Source organism: Colossoma macropomum, unplaced genomic scaffold (genome assembly GCF_904425465.1).
Source record: "Colossoma macropomum unplaced genomic scaffold, Colossoma_macropomum, whole genome shotgun sequence".
In the NCBI taxonomy this organism is placed as follows: Eukaryota; Metazoa; Chordata; class Actinopteri; order Characiformes; family Serrasalmidae; genus Colossoma; species Colossoma macropomum.
In genome coordinates this window covers 33,959,000-33,978,934 of record NW_023494785.1, presented here as the reverse complement: position 1 = coordinate 33,978,934, position 19,935 = coordinate 33,959,000, and the positions used below count along the sequence as shown (strand labels likewise).

The 19,935-nt window shown below is 38.6% G+C and overlaps 1 protein-coding gene across 2 annotated transcripts; it reads right to left on the bottom strand.

Moving 5' to 3' along the window:
• Positions 1 to 3,325: 3,325 nt before the first annotated feature.
• On the bottom strand, positions 3,326 to 18,885 carry asb10 (ankyrin repeat and SOCS box containing 10). 2 transcript variants are annotated; one of them, XM_036591882.1, is made up of 5 exons: positions 18,504 to 18,885; positions 9,015 to 9,282; positions 7,266 to 7,770; positions 4,194 to 4,307; positions 3,326 to 3,888 (listed from the first exon to the last, which is right to left on the bottom strand). In XM_036591882.1, exons 1-5 carry the CDS (start codon positions 18,841 to 18,843, stop codon positions 3,703 to 3,705), a joined length of 1,413 nt encoding a protein of 470 aa, XP_036447775.1. In that variant the 5' UTR covers positions 18,844 to 18,885; the 3' UTR covers positions 3,326 to 3,702. The 2 variants fall into 2 exon arrangements, with proteins under 2 accessions (XP_036447775.1, XP_036447784.1); XM_036591891.1 differs by lacking the exon at positions 18,504 to 18,885 and adding an exon at positions 13,148 to 13,536.
• Positions 18,886 to 19,935: the final 1,050 nt, after the last annotated feature.

Sequence of the window (19,935 nt, the reverse complement as noted above, 5' to 3'; positions counted from 1 at the left end):
CTCTCTCTCTCTCTCTCTCTCTCTCTCTCTCTAGCACACAAAACGCTTATCATCAATACAAGAGGATAGAAGGGGGAGTCGCCCTGGAGGCTCATCCATCTTCCTCAAATTACGCTTCATTTCCTCATTCAAGCTGGCTCTTTCTTTCTTTCTTCTTTAATTTTTTATTTATTTATTTATTTTTTTGGCCTCTCCGAGAGGCGTTCACTTTCCCAGTGGATGCCAAACACTCGGGTCAAGTCTTAGTGGCTGACTGAGGGACCCCCCCTCTAAAAAAAAGCCCTTCGACCACACCGAGCCAATCGGCTATTATTAATTTTGATTGATGATAAGTAATTACTTTGCATTGAAGGGGAGATACACGACCGCGGCGCTTTTGTGGAAGTTTCTGGCCTGATGGCTGCAGAGTGGAGAGGGCGGGGAGGCAGCTGTTTGGCCCTCTTGTGGGGTTGAGGTTTTTGGGGGTGGGGAGCGGTAAAGGGGTCTTTTTGGTGCTTTAAGAGGAGCTGCCCCAACAATGATGCCCCAGAGAGGGAAGGTTTCTTCCTGACAGCGCACTGCTGTAGGAAAACAACCCCAACGAGGGCGCTTTCTGGAGTGAGCACTTTATTAACAACGAGCTGCGGATCAAACGGGTCCATTAGACTGGCCCACTGGAGAAACATCAGCAGTAAAACTGTATATATGTCATCAGCTCGATTCAAACCACTTTAAACAAATGATCTGACACACTTTAAGTGGGATTTTTAATTATGCATGGACTGTAATCTTTGTTGAGTTAGGGATCGCGTGGCAGAGAAATGTCGACTTTTAATGTTTTTATTTATTTTTATATTCAAACGGCTTTAGTACAACAAGTACTATCTATCTATCTATCTATCTATCTATAATATTTTTTCGTCGCATGTCCGCCGAGAGGGGGCATTGAGAGAAAGATCATTTGTCTCCGAACTTTTTTTTCTGGCCCTAAGTAGCCCTGTTCGCCTAATTCTGACTCATTTCTTTAAACGCAGCGCGCCGCTGATTAGTCGCTGTTGAGTGGCGGGGGCGCGAGAGCTCCGACCGGCCGCGTGATTGCGGACATAAACAGCAGCTCCGACTCTGATTGGCCGCGGAGCGCTAATTAGTCTCGTAATTACAAATGACTCCATTCAGGATCAGCGGGCTCTTTGATCTACTGAAACCAGACAGACAGCCTCTCTCTCTCTCTCTCTCTCTCTCTCTCTCTCTCTCTCTCACTTTACCAGCGCTTCTTTCAGGCCTGCTTTCGTAAACCATTTTCCGAGGAGTTTATTTGTGCAAATAGATTAACAATACGAAAAATATTATAAACAATAATTAAACAATACGAAAAAATTTAGTTTGATCAATTATAAAAATGATTTTAACCATGTTTTCCTCTATATTCAGTTACATTCCGTTTTCCAAGTTTACTATTACACAACTTATGTTTATTGGGATTAGCAGTAGTACACAAGTGCACTGACTTTACTTGATTTAAATGTGTACATCGGTTCCACATGAAAAAAATATGTTGCTTTTGAATTGACTAAATATACTATTTTTGTAGAAACCATGTACACATTCAAATCAAGTAAAGTCAGTACACTTTTTTACTTTGTTGTTATTATTATTTGTAGTATTAGTAGAGGTAGTTTTTTTTTACTTTGCTATTATAATTAGTATTATTTTTATAATTATAATTATTACTATTACTACCATTATTATTAGTAGTAGTAGTAGTAGTAGTAGCAGTATGAGTAAGGCTGGTGTAGTAAAGAGCAGTAGACTATTTGATATTATTATTGGTGCTCCTTTACTGTAGGTCAGGGGAGTTTGGAAGTATATCAGGATCATTAAACCCCCCTCTCATTTACAGCAGTTTTCACTCTCTCTCTCCTCCAGCATGATCGTCATCCTCCACTCTCCATAATCTCCTTCTCAATACAGCACATCTGCACACTGTGCTGCCTCTAGCTCCACTCTGCTTTTGTTTTACATTTCATCTCCAACCAACGACTGTAGCTCAGCGTTTCTTTGCATTGTTCATCAGTACATATGATTTTTTGATGCCATTGAATCTATCACTATAGGTTATCAAATGAGTTCTGTTACTTTTAGTAAGTGCTTTTTAAAATCATTTTGTCATCCTGGATCAAAATACTACACAAATCAGTCTATGTGTGTGGCAGTGTATATCTGTGAAAAGTTAGAGAGGAAAAGGAGGATGGAGAGAAGGCAAAAGATGAAAGAGGGAAGGATAGAGAGACGATGATGATGATGATGATAATGAAGGTGTAACAGAGGATTGAGATTTGAGTGCTTCTGTATATTGATTTAATCATACAATTCAGTATATATAATACAGTCAGAATCACAGCAATCACAGACACAGACTAACAGTAAAAATGTTTAAAATGTCGATTCACATGTTAAACTATTAATTCATTTGATGTCACAGCTCTTATCATAGAACACGTGTTAATTTTCTTAACCATTTGTGGTAACAGGCCCAAAAAAATCAACGTCAAAAAAAGCAAAGAAAAAAAATACACAGCACCCCCTTGTGGCTATCAAATTTCCACAGTGTGCTCAGAACCAACAAGCTTCTCACTGAAGATTAGACCACAAGACTTCAAAAGGAAGACACAAAATTGTAATCAATAATACATATTTGAATATTTAAAAATGTAAATATCTTAAATGCTCAATACTAAATCGGTAAGGTAAATCCATATGCTATGGCAACAAAAACCACAGCATATTATTGCAACGCATCCATAGTGAAAAACTTCATCATATGCAATCATATGTTTTATACATGTGCTTTCATGAATCAGTGAATTTCAGTGAATACTTAAGGGAATGAATATAATCTGTAGAGTCATCTACAAAGCCATTCTCCATGGTCAGCAACCACTGTTTATCAGGCTAAGGCTTAGATCTTTCCAACACATATTCTATTAGTCGGACAACTTCTGTCTAAAAAATGAAGGTTTATCAAATAAGTGTCAAATATATTACATTTATACATCTTTTACAACTGTCAGTGCTCACTCATATCTTATACAGGCTCGTTTCAGTGCAGTTCACACTCACATTTTTGAAGTCGACATCCATATGGTTGCAGACCATCTTCTGTCTTTCTTGTGAACAAGAGTCAGTTCAGCTGTAATACAGACATGGTTTCCCAAACGCTTGATTAGGGGTGTAAAAAGGCATCATGATATTGTGCTTTGTCAGTCTGAAGATGGCAATTTAATGCTTTTGGAATGTTATAACTGATTATAATAATATTAACTAAAATTTTGACTAAAATAAAATTCTTGGCATATGGTAAAATCTAAAAAACGGAACTGCTTGTTAATTTTGTTTTATTGATTCTATTTTCCACTTAGTGCATAAATAGTTTCTCCAGTCATATTTGGTGTATTTTTTATAATACTGAAAATACCAAAATAGTTTAATTAAATCTTGATGAAATCTGACATTTAATGGTGCAGTGAACCATCTCCTAAAGAGCTGTAATTGTGTTGAATTGTGAGATCAGACATTTACACCCCTACTTTTGATTATTCACAGGCTGAACATCTGTGGCCTTGCAAAGGACTACTCAGCGCAGACGTCTTCACAATTCAACACATCATAAGTGTGAAGCTGATTGGATGGAGCACTCAAAATCTTGCATGGCTCAACAGGTTCCTAGTGAACATAACCTCGGAACTCCAGCATCAGGTAATCCTTCAGAAAAGTAGGCAGGCCCAGTCTGGGCACTACTTTGGACATGCGATTGTCCAAATAGGTGCGTAGCTGGTAGCGGGCCAGGTGCTGCAGGGAGCGAGGAGTATGGGCCAAGGCAAAAACGGACTCATAGAATTCTCTGTGTTTCTGCAGGGAGAACCCAGAGAACAGCATATAGGTGAAACATGTGGGGGGCCACAGCAATCGACTGTCTCCTGTACATTATCTTGAAGGAATTGAAATTTATAGTATGACGTAAAAATTTAGGCACTGACTTTAGCAAATACTTTACCAAATACAAATACCCCACTTCCTTGTGCATCACATCTGAAATATGCTGTCTTATATCGTACCCTTATTAATACCTTCTGATTGACACTATCAATAGTTATTTGTCCCTAAAATCCAGACTCTTTCTATGTAGGGCCCAGGTATCTGTGGTTCCTCCTCACCTGAAACACCTCTGGGGAAACTGCCTCCACCCATTCATCTGTAACCTTGATGCGATCATATGCATTTAGCAGCACTTCTATTGTTCGTGGCGACATACAGCAGTACTTAAGCACCTGAAAGGAATGTACATATACATGTCAAAGACAGTATCTCTATCTCTCAACTACGTCTGTAGTTTACTAGCCACATTTAGTGCAAATACTGAGAAATTGGATGGGAGTAATGTGGAGTAGTGTACTGTTAATACCGGGATGATGCACTAGAACTGCTGAACAATGATATCCGTACGGAATGTTGCATTGTTGTTTGAACTCAGCGGACTGCTTGAAACATTTCTAAAGAGAGATTCCTTTGTCTTGCAGTAGCTGTATTTCTACCCTGTTTTGTTTACACTGTTTGTGATATGATTTTAAAATGGTAGAATGGTAACTGGCCATGTTATGTTATAGCTAACTGCTAACCCAGGAGCAATTCAGTAATGTGATGAACCGTGTGGTAATTTGCGTTTCCGTGTTGTGCGACACATTAAGTGCTCTCTAGATAGTGAATAATGTAGCGTATAGTGTACGAATATTGTACATATTATCTGAATTGTGACACTGGGTATGGCTTTTTGGCAGAGGTTAGAGTGCAATACATGAATCTTCTGTCACAAATGCAAAAGTTCCTTTAAATCTAATAAAAACAAAATTATCATGGGGCACATTTTGAGAGGTTTAAACAGCCATGCCGCAATATTTATAACCATCATTCAAAATTAAAATGCTGTAATTTCCTGCTAATTTTTTGCTTGCCAATACTTTTGCTGACAACTGAAGCATATGATCGATTTAATTTAAATATATACTGAATTAAGGTGCAGCAAATTATGTTGAAACATTTGGCAGTGGCAAGTCAAGTGGCTCGTGTTGATAGCATTTGTTGTTTGTAACTGGTCTGAGAACAGTTTCATAGTTTCTCTTAATTCAGCCAATAAATTTGGATAATAGTAGCTGTTCCTAGATCAGGAAGACAGTGGCAGCTTCCACCTGGAGCGACATCCCCACCTGTTTTGGAAAGGGCAGAGGTCGGAGGGCGTATTTCTGGGGGAGCGCAGAACAGAATAATTAAGCACTTGGCTTGATGAACAGATTGGGCCCCCCTCTGGGGGATTGTCGAGAACTTCTGCAATTAGTGCTAATTAATCTCCTATTAACATTTGCCTCGTTAAGACTCAGGCAATTTATCTGGCACAAGTGGGATTCGCTGGTTGTACTGTACTGACTGAAGGGTACAATGAGCAGAGCCTTTAAAGCCAAACCACAAAATTACGGTAAAATCAATCAAATCAAACTTTGTGTATCGTTCATATCTCTGTTTACTTTGCTGTAACATTTATTAGTTTGTTTATTTCATGTGCTCTATAAATCTGTATACACATTTGACTACATGGTACAATTTCTTCTGAGAGCATTTGGCATTAGCACCATATTCCTTGATTCACTTCCCATAAATTAGGTTTGGATTTGGTTTCATTTAATCTCAGTCTCTGATCCACATAAGCATTCCCTTACACAACGCTATACGGATTGATTTTCATTCCCTGAAGAGATGAAACTGAGCTTTCCTTAAGCAAGACACACTTCCAAAAATATCCTAAGGTTCAAGTCTAGGCCTGAGCTTTCTCCAGCCTTCAGCCCATGTCAAAAAACTCTCAACACATGCTGGCTTTTAAAAGTCTCTTAGACCTCTTTGATGTGTTGGTAAACATGCTGATGTCAGATCAGTAGTACAGAATCCTGTAGTTGGTCACTGTTTGCGGACAGCAGCCACTTACATCCGAATTACAGCAAAATCAACGGCGTAACTAAATGCAGTTTTGGCAGCGGTGGGGCGCCTGTGGCAGCTGGTCCTTTTAACATTTTTATTGTGCTACTTGTATGTAATTTTACACCGAAGACTCATGGATAACTACGATAACGATGTAATATACAATGCAATTAATATACAGAACTGTGCAAAAGTTAGAGACCACCCTTTATTTATTTAATTTCCAGTCCATAAAGTACAATTTATTAAATCTTTAGGAGACATTTCTGAGGAAATTAGATATAATATTTGCATGAGGAGGAAAATCAAAGGAAAATAAAACTATAAAAGATACAGACAAAATGGGACACCCAGCAAGTGTGCAAGACCTCGTAGACCATCAAAACTGTTACCATCAGATAAACAGAATTTAAAGCTTTCATCTTAGGGATAGGAGAAAATCAGGCTTCATTCTGAAAAAATCAAAGGTGTTTTGTCCTCCCTCTTCTGTGAGAAGAGAACACCGTGCTATGGGTCTGAAAGACGTGTAGCTGTCAAGAAGCTGTTACTGAGCAAAGGAAATAATAAAGACAATACAGAAGAAAATTTGGACTGGCCACTCCAGAATACAGACCTCAGTATCACTGAATGTGTTTGGGATTATTTGGATTGAAACTGCAACCGAGGACTGAACTTGGAAATGTTTAAAAATATCGCAGATTTTTTTGAAAAAGTGAAAGCAAGTCTGCTGAAAAGAATGGAAGCTGTAATGAAGGCAAAGAGTGGACACACTAAATACTGGAAAATGTGATATTGTGTTTAGTTTTTGAGGCTACTTTGTAATTTTCGATTATATATGTGTGCTGCTTTTTTAACTTCTACTTAATTACTGTTTTGACTGGAAGTTAAATAAATGAAGGACAATCTTTGGTTTTTGCACAGTACTGTATGTCGACGACAAGCCTATATTACAAGCTTAAGTTAGAAATATTGAGTAAGTAAGGAAATTAGATTGCCATTTTGTGTGAAGGCCCATTGATTTTTTGTTTTGCACTGTGGCCATAATCAATCATAAAAAAGCAGAGATCAAGTTAATTTTATCCCATGTGTTGATAAAGGGGGATCAGTGGTCTGAAAGATATGGTAAGGTTCTCTATTTTCATGCAGAGTAATGGGGAGAAAAAATTTTATATCAAGAATATATGTGTATAAGATGATGGGCTAGTGAGAGTTGTGAAAGGTGGGGGTGTTATGCAGCCCATGCTTAATACATACAGACTCACCTTTGCCAGTGCTCCTGGCCAAACCCTGATGGATCCATAGTTCAACAATGCCTTCACTATCCTCTCTGGCTGGTGCTCGATCTTATAGGCCACTATCTTCAGAATGTTATGCATGGGTGCCTCCCCACCATAGTCCATGCTGTTGACGGAGGCGCCCCTTTGCAGCAGCAAATCCACTACGTCTGGGTTGGCGTTCTTGCAGGCCATGTGTAGAGGTGTCTGCTTGTCAGCGTCACCCGTCTGCACGTCCGCTCCGGCCTCCACCAGCTGCTGGCACACTTGCCTGGAGCGCTCCAGGGCAGCCAACTCCTGTGGCTGTGAGCAGGCAGAATTGAGTGGTGTGAGGCCATCATCATTCTGCCGCTCTAGTGCCGCGCCATGACGCAGGTAGAGATCCACATGCACCGGGAGGCCGTGACGCGCTGCCACGTGCAGCGGTGTGTCATTTTCATCCAGGCTGCGTCCATTGATAGCGGCTCCGAACTGGATGAGGTGTTTGGCACACCTGTAAGAAACCATGAGAATCACAGGGATAACAGATCTGAATAAAAGTTCCACTGGAACCATGGTAAAATATAAATGAAAAAGAAGGGTATATTTAATTGTGTCAACTGAATATCACTGAGGATTAAAGTGAAAGTTCAGGGAAAAATGTTCAACATATTACATTACTTACTGAACTTATACTGCAACCATTTCATATCACATTACTTATGGTTTCAGTGTGCTTACAGTGTAACAATTTCATATGATGAAAATTATGGTGTCACTGTACTTACATGGTAACTATTTCATATTACATAAATTATGGTGTCATTGATCAGTCAAGTCATGTTTGGTGTCTTAGTAATGTAAGTCTATAATATCCATGCCCAAATAATTCCATATTTGCCTTAAATTCCATCAAGATTTATAAAAATGGACAGCAGTACAGACAATTTGGGCTGTTATCTAATGTACTTTTGTCCATTTATATAGATGAGTGTGTCATACAGTGTCAGAAACCACATAAGCAAGTCTGTTTGAGTTTACTGAACAACTCAATATGATTTATGTATGATGTTTGCACACTGCTAACTGTTGGGCTGTAAGTTTCCACTACTTGTTAGTTTCATTAGCTTTGCAGCTCAATGCAAAACTAAAGAATCAGAAAAGAAACTTCAGACACCAAACATGTCTTGCTGATTGGATACATCTGGGGAAAGGGAAAAATTGTGTAAATATATTTATATTTTGCTTAACTATTGCTTTATTATTATTATTAGGTACTGGCAAGTAACTATTTGTATGTGAGGTTACGTGTGTTTATGCAAAGATGTGGACCTGTTTTTCTCCATTTTTGTCAATTTTATTGCAAGATGATTTCTGTTTTAAATATGAGGTCTTTTCTTTTTACTTTTTTGGGTATATTACATCATAGAAAATACGAATGAATGGGTGTTTTTCATAAGTTTCTAATATTTTAACTTAGCCAGGCTGTGGTAAATTCCCCAATAGTGCAATCCTTACAAAACCCTTATTTATTGATGGTGTGCTTCTAGAGGGGTTGAGCAATTGCTGCTACTTAATTCTTCCTCTCCTTCATGCTCTTCATTCCACCTTCCCTACCATATCATGTTACGGTACTTACAGTATAGCAAAATTCATATTATGTTATGTATGGTGTTACTGTACTTATGGTGTTGCAAATTGAAATAATCTCTGCAAATTACTCAAACAGTTCTTACTGTTGTGGTTATTAATACTCACTCTAGAGAGTTCAGCTCTGTACAGACGTGGAGGGGCATGAGTCCGTCCTCATTGACAGCATTGGCATTGGCACCGTACTCCAGCAGCAGTTTGACGCATTCCGGTTGGCACTCCTCGCAGGCCTCATGCAGTGCACTGGTGCCACCAGGGGCAAAATCAACATTGGCTCCTCTCAGCAGCAGGTGCCTGAGGCAGTCAGTGAAGCCTCGGCCTGCTGTAATGTGCAGAGGAGTCGTCAGCTCCTGCTCATAGGTCAGCGACCACAGTCCTGGAGCAAAAAGCAACAAATGAGAGGCTATATTAGTCAAGAACATATAGCGTGTAATATACTAATGGAAGCAGAAAATGCTGAAGTGCTGAATGCTGAATCTTCTAAGCCGCTTATCCCTCTGGGTCACGGGGGTGCTGGAGTCTATCCCAGCTGTCATCGGGCAGAAGGCAGGAAACACCTTGGACAAGTTAGAAATAAATAACACAAAAAAATTTCCCAACAGTTGTTATAGTTAAAGTCATAAGTTTACATATGTCTTACCTACATTCATTTAAACTCTCTTTTTCTCTCACAATTCCTGACATTTAATCCTAGTACACATTCCCTCTCTTAGGTCAGTTAGGATCACTACTATATTTAAGAATGTGAAATGTCAGAATAATACTAGAGACAATTATTTATTTTAACCGTTTTTTCTTTCATCACATTCCCAGTGGCTCATAAGTTTACATACATGTGGTTAGTATTTGGCAGCATTGCCTTTGAATTGTTTAACTTGAATTAAACTTTTCAGGTAGCCTTCCACAAGCTTCTCACAATAAGTTGCTGAAATTTTGGCTCATTCCTCATGACAGAACTGGTGTTACTGAGTCAGATTTTTAGGCCTCCTTGCTCGCACATGCTTTTTCAGATCCGCCCATAATTTCCAGTACCATTTTTGTTTCATTAGTCCAGAGGACATTTCTCCAAAAAGTAAGAACTTTTCCCCATGTGCAGTTGCAATCTGTAATCTGGCTTTTTTATGATGGTTTTGGAGCAGTGGTGTCTTCTTTAATAAGTGGCCTTTCAGGTCATGTCGATATATGACACATTTTACTGTTGTACCTGTTTCCTTCAGCATCTTCACAAGGTCATTTGCTGTTTTTTGATCAATTTGTATTTCCCACACACAGAACGAGTCTCCTTCCTGAATGGTATGATGGCTGCGTGGTGCCATGGCGTTTAAACTTGCATATTATTGTTTTAACAGATGAGCTCATTTAACAGATGAGCAATTATTTTCTGATGTCTCACCTGATTTCTTTTGATTTTCCCATGATGTCAAGCAAAGAAGCAAGTAGGCCTTGAAGGCGGGCCTTAAAATACAGCCACAGGTACAACTCCGATTAACAAATGATGTCAGTTAGCCTTTCAGAAGCTTCTAAAGCCGTGATGTCACTTTTTGGAATTTCAGCTATTTAAAGGCACAGTCAGCTTGGTGTATGCAAACTTCTGACCCACTGGAATTTTGACATAGGGAATTATAAGTGAAATAATCTGTTTGTAAACATTTGTTGGAAAAATTGCTTGTATCATGTACCAAGTAGATATCCTAAACCACTTTCTAAAACTATAGTTTGTTTCCATGGAATCTGTAGAAGGGATATATATGAGTCTTAATGACTTCAACCTAAGTGTGTGTAAACGTATGACTTCAACTGTATAGTTATTTATTAATGACTTCAACTGTGTAGTTATTTAAGAGTCCTCATGTCATGTCAGAGTTCTAAAATAACATAATGCAGTTTTTAAAAAACGTGATATTATTGTTTAAAGAATTTAATGATTAACTTGATTAATCATCTGAACGTGGCGCATTAAGACAAGGCTGAAGTTAGTTACTTGTTTGTAGCTTCCGAATTGTCTGCCTCCTAATTCGCAGCATCTTATTCACCAGCTGAAGTTAGCTCCATATTCGTGGCTTCTTATTCAGCAAATGATAGTAATATAAAGGAGTGTTCACATTCACATATTTGCTGTGCAATTTCCATTTTGGCAGACTCAGAGAGACTAATAATTGAGACATAATAATAAAGGACTTAAGAATGGGCACTATGTTTGCCATAGCATAGTGAATATGAAGAATATGACTATAAGGTAACAGAAGATTTAATTCTGCAGATGCTTCTTCAGTTCTTTTCTACTGTATAATTTCATTGCAAGTACTTTAAAGTATGAGACTGAAGAAAAACTGACATCATGGCACATTTAACAGTAATGCTATAGGAATAGGAAGCTAAATTCCATGTAGATATTTAAGGCCTTATTCACATCGGGCCAGAAAAATTACATATACTAGATCGAGATTCAGTCTCCTACTGTAAGGAAAACCTGGTTTTAGCCTTGCCCAAGCTAATTTAATGCTAATAAAAATAACTGCCAACATGACACATAGAGCAGTGATGCCCACAGGTAAATGAATAGGAAGCTGAAATTCCAGGTGTATACTGAAGACATTATTCATGTCAGGCCAGAATAATTACATATCACAGATAGAAATCCAGTACCCAACTACAACTTCAATTCCAAAAAAGTTGGGACGCTGTGCAGAATGTAAATAAAAATAGAATGCAATGATATGCAAATCACGTAAACCATATTTTTAAAGGATAATAGTAGAAAGACAACATATCAAATGTTGAGACTGAAAAACTGTATCGTTTTTTGAAAAAAATGTGCCCACACGGGCATGTTTACCACTGTGCTGCATCACCTCTTCTTTTAACAACACTCTGTAAGTGTTTGGAAACTGAAGAGACCAACTGCTGTAGTTTTGAAAGTGAAATGTTTTTCCATTCTTAGTTATTATAGGATTTCATTCATAACGTGCCAAATGTTATCAGTGGTGACAGGTCTGGACTGTAGGGCATTTCAGGTCAGTTCAGCACCCAGATTCTTTTAATACAGAGCAATGCTCTTGTAATACATGCAGAATGTGGTTTTACATTGTTTTGCTGAAAAAAGCAAGGCCTTCCCTGAAAAGGGGGTCGTCTGCATGGCAGCATATGTTGCCAAAACATGTATATATCATTCAGCATTAATGGTGCCTTCACTGATGTGCATGTCACCCATGCCATGTGCAGTAATGCTCCCCTATACCATCATAAACACTGGCTTTTGAACTGTGCACTGATAACAAGCTGAGTGGTCTTTAGCCCAGAGGACACAGTGTCCATGACTCTGATCTAGAAATCAGATAAAAGATCCAGTCTCCCCCTGTAAGCAAAACCTGGTTTTAGTTTGTCCCAAGCTGATTTGATACATTAAAACAACTGGTAACATGGCACATTGAGCAGTAATGCACGCAGTTAAAGGAATGGGAAGCCGAAATTCCAGGTGGATGTTGAAGGCATTATTCACGTAGGGCCAGAATAGTTACATATCTGAGATAGAGAACCAGGTTCCTACTGTAAGGAAAACCTGGTTTTAGCCTGGCCCAAGCTGATTTAATACATTAACACATTGAGTAGTAATGCACACAGGTAAATGAGCTGGCTCACACTTAAAATTTCCGTTGGACAGCTGATAGACTAGTGACGACATTTCATCCAGTGACAAAGCAAAAACAAGTGAAGGCTATAAATAAGTATTGAAATCGGGACTACATTAAATAAAATGGTAGAAGCAGACCACCAACTTAACGCCAGGAATGACCAGTTTGGTCATTAGATTCAACAGTCAACACATAAAATAGTGGAACATGCAGACATTAAAGCAACACTATGTAGGATTTGGGGATTTAGAGACCTCACTGAACCTGTGCATATGATATTAATACATAAAGACATGTGAAGTGGTCCGAAAAGCTCCCGCCAAATCCGCCCTGGTACCTTTGACTTTTAAATGATTACATCAGGCTTTATAGGGAGACTTGCAACAGTGCACACACACCATATTTTAGTTCTTTTTTCTTCTGACTTAGTAATGCTACTTTTTTCAGTTTTAACAAAAATATTACAAAGTGCTGCTTTAATATTAGCAAATCTTCAAGAAACCAAAATGCATAATGTTATGAAATAGTGTAAAAAATCATTTTAATCTAATCTACTACAATTCTATAATATTCTATTCCATATACAACAGACATGAACTCTTGACATACTCAACCCTCTGTAGTTGAACCTGAAGTTCTTCCACTCCTCTATGTCGCTAGTGTCATAAATAGCGTCCATAAGGTGCACATATTCAGGGTCATCAATGATACTGATCACAGTGATCTCATCGCCAACCAAAAGTGCGTTCCAGAATTGAAGAATGCATCCTTCAGCGCGTGCTGTTGCAATCACATCATTGCGATATTTCTTCTGCTTCCGGAACTTAATCTTTGGCGCCATGCCAGAAAAGAAAGAGTATCTCTGCTCAAGGTCTATAAAGCTCCTAATTGGATAGTATCCAACTTCAGCCTTCCTTCAAAGAACCTTCTTGTTTGGATGCTGTTTTGACCAGTAGGACAGTTGTTTCTCTTGGGTAACGTCTGGATAGTCTGAGCTCTGTTTGTCTGGACAGGGGCTATTTTAAGGGACACTGACTGATATCTGACCTTTTGATACCTTAGACCCATGAGGTGTTTTGGGCCTCTGTAGCTGATGAAATTTGTGTGCTCACATATCAGGCTATTGCATTTATTAACATGTCCCCATCAATATTGACCTATACGTGCTACCTTGACCTCCAGAAGTACTGGCACCCTCGAGAAATGCGAACAAAAAAAAAAGCTATGAAAGATTGTCTTTGCTGAAAATATGTATAAAAAGTAACCTTTCCGTAAAGCAAAATTTAATACTGACCAGTATTGTGTCTTCTCTTACAATACAGGATGATGACATGGGAGAACATATATGAAGGTTTCTGAGATCATTTGTCCAGACAAAATCACCTCCAAGAGTCCTTAGTCTTCATCTCCACTGAAGTCTTCGGTTGAGTTTAGGTTGTGAACTGGAATGGCGACTACAAAAGCTTGATTCTGTGGTCAGTGAATACATTTCTGTATATATGTGTGATATGCTTTGGATTATTGTCTTTCTCAAGGTGATTCAACCTTAACCTCCTGCTGGAGGCAGCCAAACACTGATGTAAAATCTCCTAGTTTTTGATGAAAAACACAGCCCAACATCATTGTTCCACCACCATACTTCACAGTACAGAGTAGCATCTTTTCTGCATTACCTTGACTCTTTATTGTACCCAACACACTTCTGGTGTTCATATCTGAAAAAAATCTTTTTTTTTGTCATCTGACGATAGACCTAACAATGTTCAGTGAATTCTAGCTACTTAGGTTTGTGGTTTGACAGCAAGGCCTTTCTCCGAACCTGCCTTCTAAATAGTGTGTTGCTATGGAGATGGTACTTAATTGTCATTTTAAAGACTAGTTGCCCCCACAATGCAACTGGTATGAAGCAATGTTTCACACTTTTGTAAAGCTATGTTTATTAGCCTTTGCTTGAAGTTCAACAGCCTTTTGTCTCATTTCATTAATATATTAATTATACATATTCATTAATATATTTTAATGTTTGGCTTATATGTCACTTTATTTTTATCCCAAAGGTTGGGCAGAATACTTTTGAAAAAGACATTATGACTGAATACTAATTACTCACCCCTAAATGTATTTAGCAGAGGTGTGGACTCGAGTCACATGACTTGGACTTGAGTCCGACGCCACTCACGAATTTGATGACTTGAGACTCAACTCAAGAAAATCGAGAAAAGAAAGACTTGCAACTCGTCTTTGACTTCAACACCAACGGCTTGGACTCTGACTCGGACTTCAGCTTTATGACTCAGAAAGACTCAAGACCCAAAGTGGAAGAAACATGGAGGGACGTCTGATTGCAGACTGGTACACAGTCGGTTACATTGAATGTTCATGGATTTGTTTCCTACCGTAAATCTGATGTACAGCAGCATCGTCAGGTGTCTAGTTTATTTTACTTCGGAAGACAAGTTAAGTCTTAGAGCTCAAGTTCGGCTCCAAAAGCTGGAAACAAGCAAAACATCAACTGCATCAATGCGCCCTCGCTCAGCACTTAAACTCTTAGTGGAGAAACTCGCCAGGCAAACTGACCATTTTCCTCATGATAGCAAAACAAAAGAGACACAGCTATGTCTGTTTGACCATTTTTAACAGCTTCTGCAAGTAAAACAAGCGCAACATTCACTATGAGGCTGAAGTTGACTTGTTATTCTCCAGCTAAGTATTGAAATGTCATTCCACTTTAAATGGTGCAGCAGTTTGGCACCAGAATGTAACTGCTGCACCATTTAAGGTGGAACAGAAAATGCAAAAAAGAAGCTGCTGGCGAAAAAAAAAGTCAACTTTGGCTTCGTACATTCACCATCATTTTGCTGTCTTTTCTGTAAACTTTGTTCAGCTCAGTCATTTTGGTTTCTGTTGTCGTCTAAATTCTATTCATATGAGCAGTTGTTTTTAGTTGGCTGAACTAGTTTAGTCCTGAGCTAGTTTTATTTTAATCCTATGTACTCAATGTTCTTTTTCTAACTTCAACAGCATTTTTTCAAATTCTTTTCATGTGTAGTTGCACTATTCTTTGTGTATACAGCATACCTGTCATGGTCATCTGTATACCATGTATTCTGTATTTTAGTTGGAAGGGTAAAAAAAAAAATGAATATACAGTCATACACTACTAACATACTGTCAATAAAAGGCTATAGAACTGTTACCATTATTCAGTGCAATGGCCTTAAATTTGCTGAAGAATGCATACTGACTTGTTTAGGACTCTAAGATTAGGGCTATTGACTTGGGACTCATGACCCACCTGTACTGATTTGGGACTTAAATCGAGACTCGACTTGGGACTTGACTCGGGACTTGAGTGTCAAGACTTGAGGGTAACACTTTCTATGAATGTCACCTTTGTAAGTATCTATAAACACATTCATAACATGTTACAATGCTTTCATAAGGCATCATAAACATGGCTATAAATATTTATAAAAATGCATTACATGTTATAGCCATGCTTATTATGCATTATAAACTGTTAACATAATACATTATAAGTACCGTTCATAACATATTATAAGAGCTCATAAGTTGTATTTGTCCGCTCTAAGTAAAGTGAAGCATAAAGTAAAGCCCGCTCCAGTGTTATGAGTGAGGTTTCAAGCTGTATTTACTGAAGAATTTACTGAAACACTAAAACATACACAGTAAAGCACATTACAGGCTTCAAATGACAGAGTTTAAACTAGTGCTCCCATCAGTGTTTTACCCAATGTGGGAAAGTCAATGTACACCACCGTTAGCTTGGCACTAACTTAACACTGCATATCCAATAGGATTAGCATTACTGTACTGTAGTGTAGTGATGATACAGAGTGAAGGGTTCTAGCTCTTGACGTTAGAACCAGTGAGGGAACAAATTACAATGACAGTACTCTACTATCTCGCCGCTCCCTCTCCAGGCCTTCACTCCACAGTGACTTCACGCTCAGTGTGATGTCAGAGGGGGGTTCAGGTGAGGGGCTGATGGGTGGATGGTTTGCTGTGATGTAATGTAACATTTAAAGTGAGAGTGCTGCTTAAGAAAAGCGCATTGTAGCAGTAATTCTAGGCTGGACAGCCTGTTTGGATCATCTGAATATTCAGGACTGAAGCCCTGAAGATGCAACCCTAACAGCACCAGCACTGAGAAATAACTAATACTGAAAATTTCAGGGAATAAATAAACTTTGTATTTGTCTTTACTTTACATTCTCCAAGCTGGGACTGACTTCTTTGGCACTGACAGTATTACATGTTATTAACACTATTTATAATGCCTTATATGAACAATTCATAATGTATAATAAACATGGCTATAAAGTGTAATTCAGTGTAATTAATTTTATATATATTTATAATCATGTTTATAATGCTGTATGAATGCATTATAACATGTTATAAATGTGTTTATAGATATTTACAAACATGACATTCATAGAAAGTGTTACCGACTTGAGATTTGCTTGTTACTTGCAACTTTCCCATCTCTGGTATATAGTATGTATTCCCTTAATATACGTAAAAAGTAACCTCCTCAAAATACCTTTAGAGTGCATGTAGAATACACATTCCTAGGGCACAAATTCTGCTTTGTAAAATTTCATTAATTCACACTGTTCTGTTACTGGTTTCTTCATGTTATTCTTCTGTTAATATGTTTCAAGTTACAATGTTCTCAACATTAATTTGGCTCTCATTGCCTGCTTCAGTCCACTGCTGCTCCTATAACCCTACTGTCATCTCATGAACTAATCAAACAATTTGCTGTATACCAACAACAAAATCTTGTAAATTTGACTGTAAATTATAGTATAGGACATATTCATTCCGCGTGAACATGTCCTATACTGAGGAAACTGTTGGATCATCCCTCAAAACATTATAGTGGCGCTGAGATTAATAACTGAATCATCACATTGATTTATCAGTTTATTCAGGCTTTAGCAGTTTCAACATTTGTGAAGAGGTTATTTTTGAGTTCTTCTGTAGAGTTTGTTACTTTACATGCTGTGCACTGATTTTAAAAGAGTTAACAAACAAGCATTGACAATGTTTCTTTTAAAGGTGGTATATATTTTTCATTTAGTGGTAAGTATTTTAAAATGATTCTCCTTAAATACGTAAGGTTTAATTTATCTGAATACTGCCTACAAAATGGATTGAATAGATACTTTATTTCTGTATTCCAGATACATGCATTTCATTACATCCCAACCCTGTTTGTGTTAAATGTGACATCAGACTGTACTCTGAGTCTGTGCTCTCTCTATGTTATATGTTACATTACATCCCAACCCTGTAATACCCCAGTGAAGAGAAAGTCATGAAAGACCACTGAGGAGTTTATAAAGACATTGGTGTGCTTGAAAAGAGACAAATATGAGAATATGTCAAGTACATTTTATTCAAATATTGTAGGGGTATCAATAATTGTTGCCTTTTAGAAAACTATTTCCTTTTTTTTTGCGTTTTCAGTGCAGGATTACATAGTTGACCATAGTTGTCCTTGGGTAGCAAAAAGTGCATGAAGAGTTGCTGAATTGCTGAATTGGGTAAATGAAAACTGTGCCAACACATCTTTTAGTTAAAAACCTTTGAAACATTTAGCATTTTGTAAAGGATGCAGCTGAAGACTTAAATAAAGGTGAATGAAGATTAATTTTCAGTGTTAAAAATATTTTGAAAGTTTAATTTATTAATAGACTCAGACTGCTCTGAAATATTCTTCACCAGCAACGACATAGTGTTCATGTAGCACTCTCAACCAAAATAAATATTAATTAATTTCAACCAGTTGAAAAAAATGTGCATTGAGTCATTCAGGTTTTTCCATCATCATTCAGCCAGCCTTTTTTTCATGAATCCATAGTATTTCAAGGACTTCTTCAGCCACTTAAGTTAGGACTTACTCCAAAAAATAAAAATAAAACCCCTCTCTTACCTCTCACTTTCCCGTCTGAGACCCAGCGCATGGCTCCTCCTTCAGGCTGGATGACCAGGTTGGCTGATGAGCCTTTGGGGAAGAACTCCTTCACAGCCTCCACGTTTCCCGTGTACAGGGCATTTTGCACCACCAAGTCACGGCACACCATTGGTGTGGTCGGCTCCTGACGGTTCTGTTTGAAAAGTCTGGTCTTCTCCCGGGCCTCTTTCCTCAGCAGGTAACCGCTGAGTACCGGGTCTACCAACTGCCTCTGATAGCGCCTTCTCTCCAGCAGGTCCCTGTCCTGTTCCAGAGAGCGCAGGGCTGTCGGAGTGAAGGCGAAGCTTCTTTGAGACATGCTGAACAACAAAGCAAGTGACACTACCAAGGAAACCTTTGCCTTGCCTTCTTTTTCTTATTGTCTCTTTCTATTCTTCAAAAAATTGTTTCTAAGTGGGAATGAGAGGTGCAGAGATGGCCTGGAATCTCCTAAATGGCCATATGCACCCCACTCTTATCTAGCACAGGCTCAGTGGGGTTGTTTTGATACCCAATCTGAGTAGGGCCCTGGCGCTTGTGAGCAGAAATCTATTTTTACTGTGATCACATGGACACTGCATACCAGGTTTAGTGTGCTGCAGTTGAAACTCTATTTAACATGAGCACATGGGCATTTTTGTTACACTTTCAAAAGGCTAAATTTAGTCTAAACAACCATAGGCCTATTCTGTGTAAAGCTAATGATACACTCATGACTGTTTTTTTTGTCATGTCTGTCATTATTGTACAGGCTGCTCACTACAAATAGCTACAGATAAATTATGAGTCATGACTGGTCACCCACATGGTAGAAAAGGTCTTGCATGGCTTATTTCACCACAATTTCAACTAACAACTTCATCTAATAAAAGGGCCTCTGAGAGAGTTTAATCTTTTGGCTCTGTGTTGTTTGATGTTGAAGAGTTCACAAGTATGTTTTGCTAACCAATCCTTTCAGGATTAAACTGCAGCAAAGTATTTGTAATAACATTAGTTCTTAAATGGTTCTTAGCTTGGATGTACAGATCTATGAAAAACCTTTAAATGGTACATTAAATAATGTGAAGGTTCTATAAACTTCAAAAAGGCTTTTCAACCTCAAAATTGTCATCATCATCATCATCATCATCGTTAACCGCTTAGTCCAGATAGGGTCGCGGTAGCAGTTGGGAGAGCAGAGAATCCCAGGTGACCCTGTCCCCCGCAACTTCCTCCAGCTCATTCCCGGGGACCCCAAGCCGCTCCCAGGCCAACTTGGAGATATAATCCCTCCAGCGGGTCCTAGGACGACCCCGGGGTCTTATTCCAGTAGGCCGTGCCTGGTACACCCCCACCGGGAGGCGTCCCGGGGGCATCCGGATCAGATGCCCGAACCACCTCAGCTGGCTCCTCTCAATGCGGAGGAGTAGCG

What these genes read in the sequence shown, in the direction of transcription:
- asb10 (XM_036591882.1), bottom strand. Translation starts at nt 18,843, where the DNA reads ATGTCTCAAAGAAGCTTCGCCTTCACTCCGACAGCCCTGCGCTCTCTG. An exon ending in ACAGAGCTGAACTCTCTAGA is followed by an intron (nt 7,771 to 9,014) that starts GTGAGTATTAAT and finishes GGTTTCTTACAG; the next exon opens with GTGTGCCAAACACCTCATCC. An exon ending in TTTCCCCAGAGGTGTTTCAG is followed by an intron (nt 3,889 to 4,193) that starts GTGAGGAGGAAC and finishes TTCTCCCTGCAG; the next exon opens with AAACACAGAGAATTCTATGA.